Source organism: Globicephala melas, chromosome 9 (assembly GCF_963455315.2).
Source record: "Globicephala melas chromosome 9, mGloMel1.2, whole genome shotgun sequence".
NCBI lineage: Eukaryota > Metazoa > Chordata > Mammalia > Artiodactyla > Delphinidae > Globicephala > Globicephala melas.
The window spans coordinates 21,926,664-21,945,367 of NC_083322.1; the positions used below are offsets into that span (position 1 = coordinate 21,926,664).

At 48.7% G+C, this 18,704-nt stretch overlaps 1 protein-coding gene and 1 non-coding gene across 2 annotated transcripts in view; both read right to left on the reverse strand.

Moving 5' to 3' along the window:
* CPA5 (carboxypeptidase A5) overlaps nt 1-18,704 on the reverse strand; it is a 59,105-nt gene that overhangs the window by 14,192 nt on the left and 26,209 nt on the right. The window contains exons 4-11 of the mRNA XM_030853812.2: nt 17,030-17,102; nt 14,475-14,664; nt 13,230-13,311; nt 12,094-12,228; nt 3,481-3,579; nt 2,229-2,330; nt 928-1,029; nt 462-572 (exon numbers count right to left, since the gene is read on the reverse strand). Of these exons, the coding sequence (XP_030709672.1) occupies nt 462-572; nt 928-1,029; nt 2,229-2,330; nt 3,481-3,579; nt 12,094-12,228; nt 13,230-13,311; nt 14,475-14,590 (747 nt within the window). The 5' untranslated portion in view covers nt 14,591-14,664; nt 17,030-17,102. The remainder of the gene's footprint in view (nt 1-461; nt 573-927; nt 1,030-2,228; nt 2,331-3,480; nt 3,580-12,093; nt 12,229-13,229; nt 13,312-14,474; nt 14,665-17,029; nt 17,103-18,704) is intronic.
* Nucleotides 17,317-17,389, reverse strand: TRNAG-CCC (transfer RNA glycine (anticodon CCC)). Its single transcript has one exon. It is a non-coding gene; the product is annotated as a tRNA-Gly (tRNA).

Consider the following 18,704-nt stretch of genomic DNA (forward strand, 5'->3'; position numbering starts at 1 on the left):
AAAATGCGCAGGGCAGGTGACCTCATTCACTGGGCCCATTCCTGGGTGGGAGCCTCTGACATCCTGGTCTAGGAAGCGGGGTCCGGCGGGCCAGGGAGGGGCAAAAGGAAGGAATCTCTGGGGCAGGATGAGGCTGGCATGGGGCTGGGCCAAGGCTGCAGATCAGATGCTTTGTGGTTAAACCTGGGGTATTATGAGGTTAAACATGGGTATGGAGAGAGGCCCAAGCACAGTCAATCAACAGTGGCCTTCCCTGGGCAGCAAGAGGGAGGCTGAAGGGCAAGAGCTGCAGCTACAGTATCTGAGCAGCCCGCCTGCCTCAGTGAGGCTCTGCAAGGAGCCCCCGCGGGGCCTGCCCCTAGGGAACCTCAGCCAAGCATCCCAAAGCCACAGTGACCTTTCCTCCATTCCCCCAGAGCTGACCCCTGATCCTTGACCCCCTCCCTCTCAGGTACTCTCACCATGCTGTGGCTATAAGCAAACCCGTCAGGGTTGGAGACAATCTCCATAAAGATGTCCACGGCATTCAGTACGTCTGTAACGATGTGGTCTTTGCCATATTCATTGACAATCTGCAAGAAAGGGCAGGGTGGGGACAGGGTGAGGGACAGGAGGCCCTGCTGGGCTCTCCTCCGAAGCAGAGCAGGACATCTGTACAGCCAGTGGCTGTAGGCAGGGGTGGCATCAGTCATCAGGTTCAGCCTTGTGCAGAACCAAAGGCTTGGATTTTAAACAACTAGAAAGCAGAGGACAGCTTGGGGCTCTGTGCTGCAAAAGGCCAGAGCACATGGCAGCTGTTCCATAGGGCAGGAGCGTAGACAGCCCCCCGGGTTAGGAGAACCACGAATTAAGTTTTCAACTGGAGGTGCCCTTAAATAGTTGAGCAGCCCCCATTCCCCCAGCCCAGCCCCCATGGTCTGTGCTGACCTCCCTGGCAGTCCAGATGCCGGTGGCATGGGTGATCCACTCCCGGGAGTGGATTCCAGTGTCGATCCAGATGGCTGGGCGCTGCGAACCTCCAGTGCTGAACTGGGGAAAAGCACCGGACCCCATACAAGTTTGAACCAAAACAGCTACAGGGCTGTCCCTAGACTGCCTGGAAGGAGGCCCCAGACGTATCCTCACTGCCTGGAGCGGCCCCATGTTCCTGAGAGGGGGGCTGTAGGTGGAGGTACCTGTGCATGAGCCCATAGAAAGTGCACACGTGTGGGGGTGCCCTGGAGACATAGTGATGCTCTTGGAGAGCAAAGTGATCCAGCCAGAGGCACAGAACTTCCCAAGTTTGAAAGTATTTTAGACTAGTGCTTCTCAAACTTTGAGGGGCACGTGAATCCTCCGGGGAGCTCAGTAAAATGCAGATTCTGATTCAGTAGATCTGGAAAGGGGTGTGTGGCTGGGAGTTTCTAACAAGCTCCCAGGAATGCTGCTGCTCCTGGTCCAAGGATCCCACTGAGTAGCAAGGTCTTAGCATTAAAGGGGGAACACAGACAGCCCTTAAGGGAAATCAAAGCAGGCACAGGCGAAGTCAAATCCCGAGCTAGATGAGACCACTTGACCCTTCAGAAGAGTCCCCCAGGGCATTGTTGAGGACTGCAGTGCCTGTCTTCTCTGAGAGCTGGATGTCAAATGCCCTGCGTGGTCCATGCTCCTGAGTGCCCTCTAGGGCACACACAAAGAATCATTTTCCCGTAGGCTCCACACTCTCACCCATCCTGCCTCCTTCATGGCCAAGGGCACTGCTGCTGCCAAGTTTACTAGAGCTCTGTTTCCAGTGGCCCCTGTGAAGGGCTGAAAGCTGTCCTCATAGACTCAGGCCTGTCTGTGGGGCTGCCTGAGCCAGATGACTTCAGTTGTTGTAAATGAAGCCTCTGGGTACTGCTCTTCCCATTAAACAGATGAAGCAACTGAGGTAACAGGAAGAATGCTGACTCACTCACACTCACATCCCAAGTCCAAGGTGATGATTGCCACTCTGCAGTTCCATCTCCTTAGCAACCCTCCCACCAGATTCCTGACCCAGACATGCCAGGTCACTGCACTACCACCTGTCCACACCTACAAGGGTGGGTCCCCGAACACCACCATCCCAAAGCTTGTGGGTCACCTCGGGACAAGAGTGTACACATCTCTCTCCCTAAAACTCCCACCCAGCCACAACCCCATATGAGCTCAACTTATGCCAGAGGCACTCACTGTACAGTCTAGTGGTCAACACTGCTAGCTTTTACCTTCAGAACAAGAATGGACCGATTTTCAAAGCTGTGGCCAATCTGAATTTCCCAGAGAATATCTGAATGATCAGTTACAAAGTTGTCGATCCAGGTATATATCTGAAAGGAATGAAGTTTCTCAGAGGGGCAGTTAAGCGGGGAGGGGGCAAATCCCAGGATCTCTCTGAGTATTCTCCTTGTCCCATCCCACCCTCTTTAATGCTTTCCCACCTCCCTTGAGGATCTAAAAGTATCACAAAAATCAAAGACTACCTTGGGTCTAAGGCAGGAGCTGTGGTTAGCCTGGATTCCCAGGCTCTTCCTAAGCCTTGCCTGGAAGAGCAGCACGTGCTGCGCCTACTCAGTCCCCAGGGTCGGCCTGCATGGCTCTCTCTGGTTGGAAGTTTCTCTTGCTTCCATATTATTGGCCCATTCAATCCATTTGACAGATCTCAGTCCTTGCGGTGTTGTTTTTAGTCATCCTGACCCTTTTAGATTCTAAGCCTCTTGAAGGCAGGATTATTTATCTCTGACATCAGTAAATACTGATGGAATATACTAATTCATTCTCTTATTCTTCCAATATATAATTAAATTAACAAATACACGAAAGAAAATGGATCCTCTATTAACGGACTTCGTGAAACGGGGAGAGTGATAATGATAATAATAGATGGACAATATCAATAATGTCATCCCTTACATGGAAATAGTATGTGTGCCTAGAGTTTCTTTCTCGACTGGGCGTCTCTATGCTTTTCTTGCATATTCTACCTTTATGAACAAGTCACAATCAGTCATGCCTGCCCTCAATGGCTGTAACTGTAATCATAAATTTTCTCCAGCTGAACGCAACTCTTTAATTCTACAAAATGGCTCTCTAACATGCCTAGCTTCCTGTCCCTCTATGCTCTAGTACTCACAGCTGGGGTCACTTAACACAGGAATGGTCGTTCAGAGGTTAAGACCCCTGGATCCCTAGCCAGAATGTCAGATAGGAAGGTGCCTCTACCTGCTCTGTTCTGGACGGTGCTGGATCCCTGCTCTAGTGTTCCACCTCCCACGCCTGCTCTGGACCGGGCTACAGTCCCCTCTATCTGAATCCTGGCTTCTGGACCTCCTTGAGCTGTCTACCTCCTGTCGCCCAGTGTGTGCTCTGCACTCCCCAAGCGTCAGCTCACAGTCTCCTGTAGACCCCAGAGTCCTGAGGCTGGAGACCCTGAGGGCTCAAGAGGACAACAGAGCCCAGAGCCTGACCTGGCAGACCCACCTCCTCCAGGGTGTGATACGAGGAGTAACTGAAGCCACTGGTGCTGCGCTCCAGCCAGCGGGATTTCACCATGGCTTCTCTCTCCTCGTCCGGCAGCACCTAGGAAGGGAAGAGGAGGCTGGGCCAGGCATGTCTCTTCTGAGGCCCTGCCTCAGCTGGCTGCACAAACACAGCATCGACACGCGAGAATGAGCCGCTGTGAGTGTGAACTGCACAAAAGGAGGAGATGCCAGGTTGCTGGGTGATTCTTCCACTTGGCAAGCTGGCATTCATGCTGCCATTTCCCAGATGAGCACAGGACAAGGAGTCTGGAGAACTTGGCTCTAAGTGTGCCATTGCCACTAACTTGCTGCGGAACCTTGATCTTGGTTTCCTCAGCTTTAAAATTGGGAATTGCCTTGCCCATCTCAAAAGGATAAAATGTAATAAAAGATATAAAAGTGTCTTGGAAAAGATGCTCATGAGCTACTGCCAACATTGCTTTTGTCCTCTGTGAACACTCTGTTGAGCCAAAGCCCAAGCTGAACTATGTACACTGACCCCTGTGGGAGCAGAGGGCTCCCCTGACCCACAGCATGCACTCTGCCCCAGGAAGTAGCCCAGACAGTTGATGTCCAAGCCATTCGAAAAGCCAGTCCAAATCATTATACTTAATGTGCCAACAGTCTGTCACTCACCATCTTAACTGCCTCTTAAACACAAGTACAGGTGAGCCAAAGTAATGTCCTTCCTTGAGTGGCAATTTGGAGTTGGCACACAATCCTCATGTGGTACTTCCCACAGAGCGGGCAGTATAGTGCCTGGGTTGAACTGACCTCCCACATCATCCTGGGGCATTTTTCTCAGCTCGGGACTCAGTGAGGTGGGCAGGTGCCCTTCACCCTAAGCTCATACCCTTACATTGACACCCAGGGACCGAAGCACCCCAGGACTCAGCCCTGCCTGTGCAGCATGGGAGGTGCCTGGGCCCCTTTGCCACAGGGGTGCTGGGAAAGCAGAGGCCGTCAACCCAGAGTCACTCTGGTTTGCAGCTCTGGGTCACAAGGAAATCCTGATAATGCCTTGCTTCAGGCCAGAGTCTTTTAGTTTAACCAAGCATCTGTATACTCATCATCTCGGTTGATCTGGTCAGATGACCTGATGACAGGGCAAGAATTAACTATTCATGTTTTAGAGAAAAAGCAAATTAGAGAGGTAAAGAGACTTAATAGCAAAGCTAACTAGGGGCAGAGGTGAGATAAAAACCCAGATATCCTAGTTTCTAACATTACGTTCCTTAAGGCCAGCTTGCTATCAAAACTAAAAGCTAATAAGAATCTCACACACACACACACACACACACACACACACACACACACACGTCTATGTGTGTGTGTGTGTGTGTGTGTGTGTACATAGAGAGAAAAAGAGTAAGCACACATATAAAATATGAACAACAGGTGAAAAGTCCATCATACTATTCTTGTAATTTAAAAATGCTTTAAAATAATGAAAAGGCAATACCCCAAGCATAGGAAAACAACATAGTAAAATGTCAAAAAAAAACCCAAAATGCTAACATGCCTGTTAGGAGAGAAAGATTATGATTTCAAGCAATTTTTCCTTTTCTCTATTTTTGCATTTTGGCAACGTGCTCACACTACTTCAATAAGGAAAATCTTCTAAATGAATAAATAATACTAAAACAAAGACAAAACACACAAATGGCTAAAAATAAAGCAGCAGCCATGGCGCCTTCAGTCCCAGGGCTAGAAGAAACACTCCCGCCTTGCCCCGCTGCAGCCGAGGCCACTATCAGATGACACACTCACCCCATCGCCCCTGTCAGCTTGCTCACAACCCTCAAGTTCACAGATTTTTAAATGGGAGTGGAAGTCAATGTTTGGGGCTCATTTCATTCTCTTTTTGAGCACCAACTACACGCTAGGCATTTGTAATTGCAATGTTCTCTAGCTGAACTCGCTGGGCTGGGGACGTTCCCACTTGGGCAAAGCTGGGATTGCTGGTTTAGTTAGAGCTGGCTGGAGGAGCCCTGATCCTCACTGGCACAAGCACCAGCCTGGGAAGCTCTAACAAAGGAAATTTGTCTTCTTCCCAGAAAATCAACGGAAATCTCAGCAGCCTCCATGACCAATGTGTGTCCCTCACTGTGGGCCGGGCATGACCAGCTGCAGTGAGCAGCTGCAGAGCAGAGAGCAGGTCAGGCCAACTCACCCGGAGTCAGGGCCCCAACGCCGTAAAGTTAAAGGGCCCATACATCTAACTTCCTAGGGATGGAGGTGGTGAGTGAAGGTGGAGGAGAGGGAAGAAAAATTGGGAAGATAGGACCTGAGGACCCAGTTCTTTCCCCACAGCTCAGGGACACCCACAGGAAGAGAGTTCCCATAAGGCTGTCCTTTGTTCCACACGACAGCTTGGAGGCAAATGGGAAGTCGGCACTAAACTGCAAATAACTTTCCAAACACGCTCACAGCCTTGTGAATGGATATGACACCCGCTTACAAATTGGGAATGCTCAGCCCTCACAGCTGGGCCCTTGATTCCAGGAACATTAATCTACCCTGGCCTGAAAAATACGCAGATGTTTGCTCCCTTCACAGGGCTGAGGGAAGGGGATGGGAGAACTAAGAATGCAGACTTGCCGCAGGCTTGCCTAATTACAGCCCTGTCAGGCTTCTCAGAGAAAAAAAAAGACTCAGAAGTAAGCCATTTGCCTCCCTGGAAGCCGTAAGCTGACAGGGAAAGTAATACCTCGGTGTAAATTAATTTATGACAGGAGCAAGGAAGGATGGGGACATTAAGAACAGCACCTCCAAGATGGGGAGCTGGGGGAAGCTGATCGTAACGGTGAAGATGACGCCTGAGGGGAATCTGCATTCACAGCTCACTCCAACCACAGACGTAAAATGGACGAAGTTCACAGAAACAGTGGTGGCGGGCAGGAGATGGGCTCTAATGTCCGCTCTGTGAGGAGGGCAGTCACCTCTTCTCATGCATCCCTGGCCTCCTCTTCCAGGCCTAACATTTGCAGTCGCAGCTGCATGGCCAGTGGCAGTTACAGTCCATGCCTACGTTTGGATGGCGGGTGAGGGGGTACAGATCTGGGGCTGTTAGAATGGACCCCTCAGAATTCAAGACCGAACCGGGGCTTCCCTGCCCAAAAGGCAAAGCTAAAACGCCATACGAACAACGACACCGCTTGAGAAGGCAGACGGCACAAGAGTAAAGGGCCCAGGGCCTGGAGTCAGGCTGTCTCAGATTAAATCCTGACGTTGTCACTAACTTGGGCAAATTGCAAAGTTCTCTGTGCCTCAGTCTCCTAAATTAGGAAATTCTCTGCACATTCATAAAATGAGGGTCATGTTACCATGTACTTTCACACATACTTGAAGTGTTCTTGTGAGGATTAGAAGGGTGAATACATGTAAAATGCTTAGAACATTGCCTAGCATGCAGTAAATGCCAGGTATGATGATGATGACAACGACAGGACAACAACAGTGACTCTTGGGTGACTCCAGGACTCTGGTGGAATAATCATTACAGGGCATGACCAGGAAATCTGGGTTCCTCCAGGGAGAAGTGGTGTCTGCAGGACTTGGACAGCAGGTGACCCCCATTAGTGGTCACTTGGGTGAGTCAGGCAGCCCCTGCCCCTCCCTGGGACCAAGAGAGGGGCCTAGTCCTTCTGCTGACCCTGTCTCCCAACTCCTACCCCCAACCCTCCTCAGCCCCCTATCCCCATGCAGCCAGACTCTGGCTCTCCCTCAGGGCCTTACCCATGATTCCTTCCTTTCCTTGCCTATTCCTGTCTTCCTCTCCTCTTTAGAGCTGCCACCCAGCCAACACCTTTCCCACTTTTTAATCTCTTCTACTCAGCAGACCAGTGTTTGTGAAGCACACACTGGGCACTAAAGATATGGCAGCCAACAAAACAAAATTGCCTGCCCTCATGGAGCTTACAGTCTGGTAGGGGAGACAGACAGCAAACAAGACAAATAAGTAAATCATATAGGACATTAGAAGGCTGTACGTGCCAAGGAGAAAAGTGAGGGCGGGAACTGGGAGAGTGTGGGAGGAGAAGGGTACAACTTAAAATAGGGTGAAAAGTTGATACGTGAATCAAGTGTTGAAAGTAGTGCGGGAATAAGCCATGCCGATATCTGTAGAAGCAGCATTCCAGCTACAAGGACCAGCAAGTGCAAAGGCCCTGAGGTATGATCCTAGTCAAGGGCACTGAAGCAGGAATAGGTCAGGCAAGCTGGAGGAACATCAAGCAGGTTCCAGTGCCTGGAGCAGAGTGAGCAAGGGGAGAATGGCCAGTGACGTGGGGTGGGGCTTGCATCGTGTAGAGCCTTACAGCAGTCTTAAGGACTTTGGGTTTTACTTTGAATAATGTGGGGAGACACTGAGGGTTTTAAGCAGAGGAGTGACATAATAGGACTTGCATATTTTTAAAGGTCACCTCTGCTGTTTTGAGGCTAGGCAATAAGGAGGCAAGGGTGGAATCAGGGAGAACCGTTAGGAAACTACCAGAATAATCCAGGTGAAGGCTGATGGGGTGTCGACCCGTGGTGATAGAATAGGATGTGGTAAGATATATTTTGAAGGGAGAGCTGGTAGGATTTGCTAATGGACTGTCTGTGGGATGTGAGAAAAGAGTCAAGGATGACTCCAGGTTTCTTGTCTGAGTGACGGGAGGATGGCACTGCCATTTCCTGAGTTGGGGAAGGCTATGGAGGAGCAGGCCAGGGAGTGGCCAGGGGAGCTAGGTTTGTACCTGTGAAGTTTGCTATGCCCATTAGACACCTAGGTGGAAATGCCAAGTAGATGGTCAGATACGTCAGTCTGGAGTTCAGGTCGGATATATAAGTCTGGCTGGAGCTATAAATATGGGAGTATTCAGGAGGTTGAAGGTATTCAATGCCGTGATCCTGGATGAGGGGGTAGAGGAGAGGTCAAAGGACAGAGCTGGGAAACAGGGAAACAACATGCAAAGGAGCAGCCAGTAAGATGGGACAACCAGGAGAGCGTAGTGTCGTGGAAGCCAGAAGGAGAGACGTGTTCCAGAGAGGAGAGAGTGACCAGTCAGGCTGAAAGATGAAAGAACAGGACACTGCACTCAGAGCTGACTGCTGAGTTGGACCTAGGAGCTGTGTGTGACGTTGTCAAGGGCAGTTGAGGTGAAGCAGGCAGTGGACAGTCCACCCGACGAGAGGGATGGAGATGGTAAGTACAGTCAATATTTCCAGGAGTTTTGCTCTATGAGGAAGAGGAGAAATGGGGTGATAGCTGGAGGTGGGGGAAAGGATCAAGAGAGGACCTTTTTAAGATGAGAGAAATAACTCTATATTTGTATGCTAATGGGAATGATCCAGGAGAGAGGGGAAAATTGGCGAAGCAGTATTTACGCTAAATTGTATCTTGCTCTAGAGCGTGCTCGGAGAATGGGTGATTTTTGTTTTCTCCTTTGTGCTTTCCCCTATTTTCCAAATTATCTATCATGAATATTTATTAATTTTGTAATCAGAAAAAAGCCATTAAAATCCACAGAGCTGATTGCTCAAGTGAAGCTTTTCCATGGTGACTCATCCCAGGGAAAAAAAAAAAAACAAAACCAAAGGGCTGAAAAGAATGAGGAGGTGAAGAAAAATTAAATGCAAATACAGCTCACTCAGAATCAGATAATTTCTTCCCTGGCCCACTGCAATTTCCTCACCACCCTCCTGTCTGTCAGTCTCTCCCTGTTCCTGTCCCCACCTCAACATTGTCAACATTGTCACTGTCAGAGGGATTTTTCTTAAAATGCAAATCTGATCATGTCAGAGCCCTCCGATGGCTCCCCCACGCTTTTCGGGATTTTATCTTGACTTGTTCACCTGGTGGAGGATGCCCTTTGTGCTCTGGTCTGGCCTCAGTGCCAATCATAGGCCCCTTCCCCTCCCCGCCCCCCGCCTCCCGCTCTTCAGCCACACCATAATTACCGCCTTCTCGGAGCGACATGCAGTGCCTCTTGTACTCGCTCCCATAGCAACCTGCTCCACTCCATCAGCGCATCATCCACTCCATTGTAATCACTGATTTACTCCCCTCAACTCTCCCATCCCCACAGCACTCAAGCGCCCCTGGATCCAGTGACTAGATTTTTTTATCTTTGTTTTTCCAGTGCCTTGCCCAATACCCGGCACACAGTAGGTGTCTCTGCATCTGTGGGTGGAATGAACAAGCAGATCTCAAGCATCCCTCTGATCACAAGGCAGGAGTGGCAGGGGGGCACTTCCCTTCCTCAAAAATCTCCAGCGCCTCTGGCCAAAGTAAAAGCTGGCACCAAGGTTTTTCACACTTTCTCTCAGCCTGGTACTAACAAGCAAGCATACTCTCTCCTCTTCCCTCTCCTTCTCACGTCCATTAAGTCAACTAACATTTACTAGGCCCCGCCTAAGTGGCAGGCCCTATGGTAGGTGCTGGGAATATAAAGATAGATAAGGCAAATGATTCTGTACCTTGAGGGGCTCAGGGGAGGGGGCTCTGGAGACAAAGACCAGCATATTAGCCAGGTCTCTCTCCGGGCATGCTCCTCCTGAACCTGCCAACAGAGCGATTCATTCAGCACACAGTGGTTGAGGGCCCACCATGCAGGAGACACTATGCCAGACACTGGGGTGAGGTGATCCAGAAGACAGAAGGCAACCAGGTCTGTGCGTCAATAACTAAAACGTGAGACTGGAGGCCAACAACCTGAGTGGTGCAAAGCCCTTCCCTCCTGTTAGCACCTCTGAGCTTCCCTCCTCCTAGACACCTTCCCCCATCATCACCACAAATCAACTCAACACAGCAGCCTCCTCCCAGCCCCAGCTCCCTGGGAGCCAAAATGTGATCTCAAGTATAACAATCAGAGCTTGATGCGTTGCCGACAGAGCAAGTTGTTGGTGAAAATCCTGCCGGACTGGGTTAGGGCCCGGAGTCGAGGGCATTTTACTGAGAGGGCATGAAAAGCTCCCCGTTTCCCACCAGCGAAGGGAATCCAGGGGCCGGGGATGACAGGAGAGGACAGTTCCAGAGGAGCCGGTGAAGCGGGGGAGACTCACAGGTGCCTCTGGGTCCATTCCTGATATGTAGAAATCAACAGAAAAATGTCAGAGACCTCTTCCTATCTCTTTGCCAAATGCTGCAGGGTCTCCAGGGCAGGACAGAAGCAGGGAAATGCAAACTTCAAAATGCAGGCACCGGTGAAAAATGAGAATTGAGCACTAAGTCTTTTGATGTGGTAGCCTCTCTTGTCTGTGGGAGTTTCCCCATTTTTGTTTGCGGGGGATTTAATTAGGGAAATGTCGAGTGGGAAACAGATGTGCCTGAGGAGGAAGAAAGGTCTTTGAATGGACCGCAGTGCCCCAGGCCCGTGCTTACAGGGGAAGGAATGCACCTAATGGTATGTGATGTCAAGTGTGTGCACTCTGGGGACTGTGTATTCCCACACGCAAAGCCCTTAGAGGAGATTAGCTGCAGCACAATGTGGCTGCGCAGGCATCTACGTGGATACAAATCTACAGGTACACGACGGCGTCTGCGGAGGGGTGCAGCCAGAGAGGTCTAACCCAGTGACGCCCGAAAGAATCGATTTAGGAAAGAGACTCCTTGGGATATCCTTGAAGACAGAACAATTAAAATAGAATTTCACGACATTCAGAAAAGACGCTGTAAGGTGCAGCAACAAGTGAGGGCGGGTGCCTGGGATGAAGTCTCCCTTCGCCCTCCCCAAGGGCAGGCCTGCAGCTGCTTCTCCCAAAGCTGTTCCTCTGGCAGAATCCTGCCTGGGAGAGGCCCCCAGTACTGAGAGCCGTGCAGTGGAGGTTGGGGGAGGGAAACCACAGCAGGGCTCACACTCGGCTTCTCTCACCTCTTCCTGCCTCTCTGGAGTGAAGGAATCCCTTGCTATCAAATGGCTGAGACACAACAGGGACAGGAGGAAGCAGTCAGAAAAGCAAAAGGAGCCATCCAGAAGAGGTGCCTCCTCCCCATGGTGCCTAGAGAAGACCTGAGCTATTTCCTCCTGTCTCCCTTCTCTCCCGTCTCCTCCTTTGTCATGAACTACAAATTCCTCCATAAGAGGAAACCACAAGTAATCTTAAAAACACAACAAACTAGTGAATATAACAAAAGAGAAGCAGACTCAAAGGTATAGAGAACAAACTAGTGGTCACCAGTGGGGGGAGGAGGGGCAGTACAGGGGTTGGGGAGTGGAAGGTACAAACTGTTGGGTGTAAGACAGGCTCAAGGATGTATTGTACAACACGGGGGATATAGCCAATATTTTGTTATAACTGTAAATGGAAAGTAACCTTTAAAATTGTACAATTTTTTTTAAAAAAAAGAGGACTCCCCAAGCTACCCTGCCATTACCATACTATGACTTATGAAGTCTGTCTTAGATTTAAATTTTCCTTGAGAAGTGTGAGGTTTCATTCTTTCCATGGTAGGTTCACAAAAATGCAGATGAAACTCCAGAAAGAAAACGTCCATTTTAGCCCTGGATGTTCTTTCTCCATGTTGGGCCCAAACCAAAACAGGATATGAAGGTGAGACCCCAGCCACAGCGCTGGGGCAGGACCTCACCTGGATGTCCTTTATCATGATGCTGTAAGCAAGGCCATGAGACTCCAGGTAAGCTTTGATGTCCTTCAGTTCAGAGAAAGGAACCCTCATATCCACAGGAAGGCTGGGCCTGGCTGGGCCACGCCAGAAGTCCACCTTGATCACAAAGGAGAAAAAAATGGGCATGTTTATCACACAATCCTGTAGGCACCCTGGAGGGCCAGATGTTCTTCTCTTATACAGTTGAAAGGGCCCCAGGTCCAAAATGAAACCCCTAAGGCCGAGCAGAAAGACAGGGACAAACAAAATCCCTAAGTGACTGAGTTTCCTTCCCTGATGTTAAGCACCTCATCTCCCAGCCTCACTCACAAAATGTAATTTCGCCTGGATGCAAAGAGCCCAAAATAATTTCTAAAGGTGAGACGGCTCATCATCTGGAACATTAACATGGACAAGAACCCTGGTGAGGAGAGGGAGACATCACTGCCCCTAAACCCCAAAGGGGTAGGAGAGGCCTGATCTGGATCCCTGTGCCATCCGACTGCCATGTCTATTTTTCAGTTTGTAAAATGGAGAGACTTATTATAAAGTTTTCTGAGTCCTGGTTGATAGGGGCACTCAAAAGAATAGGAACGTGGGCTTTGGGCCACATCCAGAAATACCCAGTTGTTTCAACAGCCCTCAAACACAACCCTTCTATTATTGAAGAAAATGTTTTCCTTTGTGGAATACTTGCTGAGGACAAATGTTCTCAGAAACCAATGCTCAGGCTGACAGGGACGAACCCAAATAAAACACAGGTTTGCCAAGCTAAGCCATTGCAGTTGGGAAGCAGATGTGTCCAGTCTGCATGCTGCATGGCATACCACCCAGAGATACATGTACCTCTCGTGTAGCTTCAGGACATTCCAGCCATTTTCAGAGCAGCCCCCCTACAGGACAGAGGGGAAAGCCAAGAAGGGCCACCCAACCTTCCAGGTGAGTGTTCCCAACCTCTTTTGAAGAGGAGGCACATTTGATTTTTCCACAGTGTTGTGATCTTTGGCAGACACACCCAGAGGGCAGGTTTGGGGTGGGGGAAGCAGGACACTGAGCCAAAGGTGCAGGCTGCTGTGAGGGAGGAGAGAACTCGTCCCCAAGCCCTGTGGAGTCCTCACCTTCTGAGGCTTCAGGCCCTCCAGGTCTCTAAGAAGTGAAAGTTGCTTCTCATTTTTAGCCAGGACTCGAAGAACCTGGTCACTGGAAAGACACAGAGAGGGTGGAGGGAGCTGTTCAGAGGGATTCCTGGAAGACTGTGCTGCTTGGGAGAGGCAGAGTGGAAAAGAGGCCAGACTGCGGGGACCTGGCAGGACAGCCGGGAGGCTAGAGGACCCCTGAGCAGAAGGACTTGTAGCCCTGGGAAGCAGGAAAGCCCTTTAGCCCAGGACCAGTGGTCTCTCCAGCCCCAAGGACAGACCACCCAGGGGACTAAATATAAAAAAGCCTGTCAGTGCCGCTGATGAACCCAATGCTAAGACAGGGAAAACAGGATGGCAAAGGAATGTGGGGGATGGAGGAGGGAGGGAGAACAAAAGGAATAAAGGAGAGAAAGGAACAGACACAGGGAGTCAGGGGCACCAATGGTGGCCCCTTGTGCTCTTCATACAAGGGCCCAAGGCCATGTCTGCCCCCAGCCCCGTGCCCTCTCCTGCCTTCTCCCAAGAGCCGCAGGACATGGAAGAGATCAATCTCACACTACCTCACAGGGGGAAGCTGAGCTCCTTCCTGTCCCTCCAGAGGGGTGGGGAGGTCATGTAACTGAGCAGCCGGCAGTGTGACCTCTGGGGTCTGAGCCTGGGATGGCGATGGCTCCCTCCCTGACCGGCTCTGACACCCTGGATGATGAACACCCTCTCTAAGCTTGTGTCTCCTCTTCTCTACTATGGAAATACTATGGAGTGGTTACCTTGCAGGATCTTTGAGAAGCTGAGAAATCATGTCCGTAGAGAGTATATAATACTCATACTTATTTTTACTCAAGGGAAGACAATACCACACCCATACGTTAGGAGTACATAGTCTTTGGGGGGTTATAACTTTTTTAAGAATCAGAGAAAAGTTACAAACACTTCCTCCAGAAAAAAAGTAGATACACAAAAAATTTTACATATGATTTCAGGGGGTTCTTGGAGCCCTGAAAGCTTACCCTTGGAGTCCAGACTAAGAACTCTAGGTTGCGGGAGGGACAATAATACAGCTGCGTGTCCTGCCCTCTCACATGAAATTGAGAGGTGACGGAGTTGGAAGTGGGTTCAGGATGGGAACTCAAATCCTGAATCCCTTCACCTTGATCAGGTCCCGCTGGGCCACCCGGTCACCTGGCTCCCAGCAATCCTCCCTCCCACTAAGGAGCAGCCACTCACCCTGTGAAATTCATTTGGCCCAAAGCTGCTGCCAGGACAAAGCTGCAGACCAGGAGCATCTGCCTGTCCACAGGGGACAGCCCTCGGCCCACACTTCCTCTGGGGAAGCCCTGCATGCTTCTTCCTCCAGGTGAACTTCAGGGGTTCTCCTCGTGCACGGGCACGGCCAGGCCTCAGGACAGCAGAGCACCTAAAGGCCGACAGGCCAGACCCGAGAATGTGCGTTAGGCTCTCTCTGGGGAGACCCTGCGTGGGATTCCCACACGCCAGGTCTTGGAGAGCTGGGGCGCCCCTCCCCACTCCTAGGTGAGTCTTCTCCTGAGAAGGGGAGGAGGGGAGGGAAAGAGGAAGACAAGGCCTTTAGCTGTTTCCCTCCCCAGAGGTTTGCTGGGCCAGCCTCTCGTGAACATCGAATCCTCCATCTCCAGAGAAAGACGAGAGAAGCCAGAGGCCAAAGGAAACCACTCCTTTCCTCCCTCTTCCTAATCTTTCTCTGTGCTCCTTCTCCCTCCCCATCCACTCACACATATCCTCCCTGCACATAAGGATGTGGACACCACTGAAACAATGCCGTGTTTAGACACAGAGCCGGTGCTCATTTCCTGTCTAAAAGGTCTGGGGCAATTGACCTAATCTCTCTAAGTCTCAATTTACTCATCAGTCAATCAAACGGGGTTAATAAAATCTCTCCTCCCTGCTTCACAGGATTTTTGGGGGGTATTAGATGAGACAACTTGGGTGAACTGGCTTGGCAAAGCCTGCAAAATATAATGTCATTATCTCAAAGCATTAGCTCTTAGTCACAGCTGCATCTTAGCTCAGGACTCCAGTTGCAGTGGAGAGAAGGGGAGAGAAGAAAATGGAGAGGGGAACAAAGGAAATGTCTATTCTATGAGAAGGAATTCAGTGAAGAGTCCCTTTTCTCTATCTTCAGGTGGTCACCATTATGCCAGGATAGGTAGTGCATTTTCTGCTATACATGAAGGTCACTGCAGTCATTATTATAGTTCTCGACAGAGAGCAGAGTCAATTTCTCAGTGCTGCTGAAGCCCCACACAGCCCCCTTTACAGTGTGGGAACAGTAGGAATAAAGCAGAGGCCAGCACACAAAGCAGTCATATTAGAAGGAGAAAGTGAAAGATGATGCCTGAATGGTAAATGATGAATCTAACAGAAAATCTGCAGGAGGTGGAGGAAAGGCAGAGACTAAATCCAACAAAGTTGTTCAGCAGAGGACATCAACAAAAGGCCACTTAACTGTCACTGGCGATTCTCAGAAGCCCCCCCTCCCCATCCATGCTTTCCCAGAATGGCCAATTAACCGGCCATGTGTACAGAGAGGGGAGCTCTTTTATTGAGAGAATGCCCTGCTCCCACACCCCGCTGGACCTACTCCATTATCTCTTAGTTCAGCTGTTCAGACATGCCAAACTCTCCTAGAACCCTGGCTTTGGGAACTCTCAGACTGAAACATTAGCAAAGGGTTTAAGGACCTAGAAAAGAAAGCAATTAGGCTTTCTACCCAAGTAACAGTCAGCTTCAGTTAGAAATAGGAATAAAAGAATGTATTAGTAAACAATAGCTCAGGAATTTAAAAGAAAGAAAAGTGAGATGGTGCTAGTCACCCAAAGTACCCAGCATCTTCTTGTTCAAAAGCACCATTATAAGTCACTAATAATAAGACAATCCCTGCACTTGGTTTAGAGGTGGGGAGAGAGAGAAAGAAAGACTGAGAGCAAGAGCAAAAGAGAGACAGAGGAGCAGTTAAGAATTCTTGAGAATTCTAAGGCAGCACTTCCAGCAGAACTTTCTATGATAATGGAAATGTTCTATGTCTACAGTATCCAATAGGATAGCCACAGTGGCGAGTGTGAGTGAGGAATTTTAAATTTTAATTAATTTTAATAATTTAAATGGCCACATGTGGCTAATGACTGCCATATTAGACAGCATAGTTCTATGGGAATTCACCAGCCCTGAGTACTGTCTCCAAGGCTGGATCTGAAGCAGAGACACACAGCTGTGTTTGATCTAATACCTAATATTGGCTTCTCACTCAAAATTAATTACTCATTAATTAATTCTACTTTTAGACATTAAAATATCTAATTAAGTAGACATTATTTACTCAATAAATGTTTACTGAATACCTACTATGGGCCAAGCACTTGTTAAGGTGTGGGAATAAAACAGAGCAATACAGACCTAGCCCTTAGATTTCTAATGGGGTAAGTAGACAATTAAGTTAAAAAGCATAAAAATAAGTGTGAAAATATAGCTGATGTATGTGCTACAAGCGGAAGGTACAACATGCCAGGAGGATGGGTAACATGGACTCCATGTAGACTGAAGAGGCAGGGAGAGTTAACCTAAAGAAGTTGTTAGAAGGACTTTCATCTCCTACAGGTGAGTGGGCAATCCTGCCCAAATGAAATAACTAAAATGCTAGATAAAATATTTTTAATAACAACTTTTCTTAACACCTCACTGGGCTGGCATGAAAGTAAGAATCTACAGATTCCAAAAAGAAGTAAAAGAAGTAAAAGCAAACTTACCTGAGAGGTAAGCAAACATGTCCCCTGAAGAGTAGATAGAGGTCTCTCAACCCTAGAGTTCTTGATCTTCCTCCTAAAAGAAAATACCTTGTAACTAGGATCATTTTCCTCCTGCTTAAAGTATATATTTAAATTTTCTTTAGTGAAGCTCTCTGTTTTTATTTGTTTGAAAATTCTTTATTTGCTTCCTTTTTAAAAAATATTTATTTATTTATTTGGCTGTGCCAGGTCTTAGTTGCAGCACGCAGGATCTTCCTTTTTATTTTAGTTGCAGCTGCGGGATCTAGTTCCCTGACCAGGGATTGAACCTGGGCCCCCTGCATTGGGAGCACAGAGTCTTAACCACTGGACCACCAGGGAAGTCCCTATTTGCTTTCATTCTTGAAAGAGTCTCACTGGTTATAAATTCTAGGTTGATTATTGTTTTTCTCTCAGCACATCAAAAACATTATCACTTTTGCTGTTAAAAGGTAATCATTTAGACACATGTATAATGTGTCTAAGTATAAATTTCTTTTGGTTTATCCTGCTTGAGATTGGATTACTGTACCTGGGGACAGCTCTCTCTCCACTATTGTCACAAATTTCTCAGTCATTATACTTTTTTTTTTTTTTTTTGGCTGCGTTGGGTCTTTGTTGCTGCACGCAGGCTTTCTCCAGTTGTGGCGAGCGGCGGCTACTTTTCATTGCCGTGTACGGGCTTCTCCTTGTGGTGGCTTCTCTTGTTGCGGAGCACGGGCTCTAGGCACGCAGGCTTCAGTAGTTGTGGCACGTGGGCTCAGTAGTTGTGACTCGTGGGCTCTAGAGCACAGGCTCAGTAGTTGTGGCACAAGGGCTTAGTTGCTCTGTGGCATGTGGGATCTTCCCAGACCAGGGCTTGAACCCATGTCCCCTGCATTGGCAGGTGGATTCTTAACCACTGTGCCACCAGGGAAGCCCCCATTATACTTTTTTTTTTTTTTTGTGGTACGCAGGCCTCTCACTGTTGTGGCCTCTCCCGTTGCAGAGCACAGGCTCTGGACGCTCAGGCTCAGCGGCCATGGCTCACAGGCCCAGCTGCTCTGTGGCATGTGGGATCTTCCCGGACCGGGACACGAACCCGCGACCCCTGCATCGGCAGGCGGACTCTCAACCACTGCGCCACCAGAGAAGCCCCCCATTATACTTTTTAACGTTGGCTTTTTCCCAGTCTCTTTATTACCTTCTGGAATTTTGATGTAGTATATGCTAGGTGCTCTCATTCTATCCTCCAAGACTCTTAGTCATTCTGTTATATTTCTATTTCGTTGTATCTCTGGGCTACAATCTGGATAATTTACTTGTATTGAATATTGTTTCTTTAGCCCAGTTAACTGATTCTCTCATCAGCTGAGCTTAATATGTATTTTAATCAATCTCCTAAATTTTAACGTTTCAACTTACACAGTTCATCGATTCTAAAACAACTTTTTTCCAGATTTTAACACCCCTGAAATCCAGGAGCATCTTACAATCGGTGGCATCTTGAATGATAATTGTCAGTATTTTTGACGACACATAAAATTATGGCTCATCTTATGATCAATCTTATTTTATAGTCAACACAGTATGGTATTCTTTTTTCATCTTTTGGATGTTCTATTTTATTCTTTTTGAGCCCAAATGACTTGAATTTCTTACCTATTTTAGAACTTCT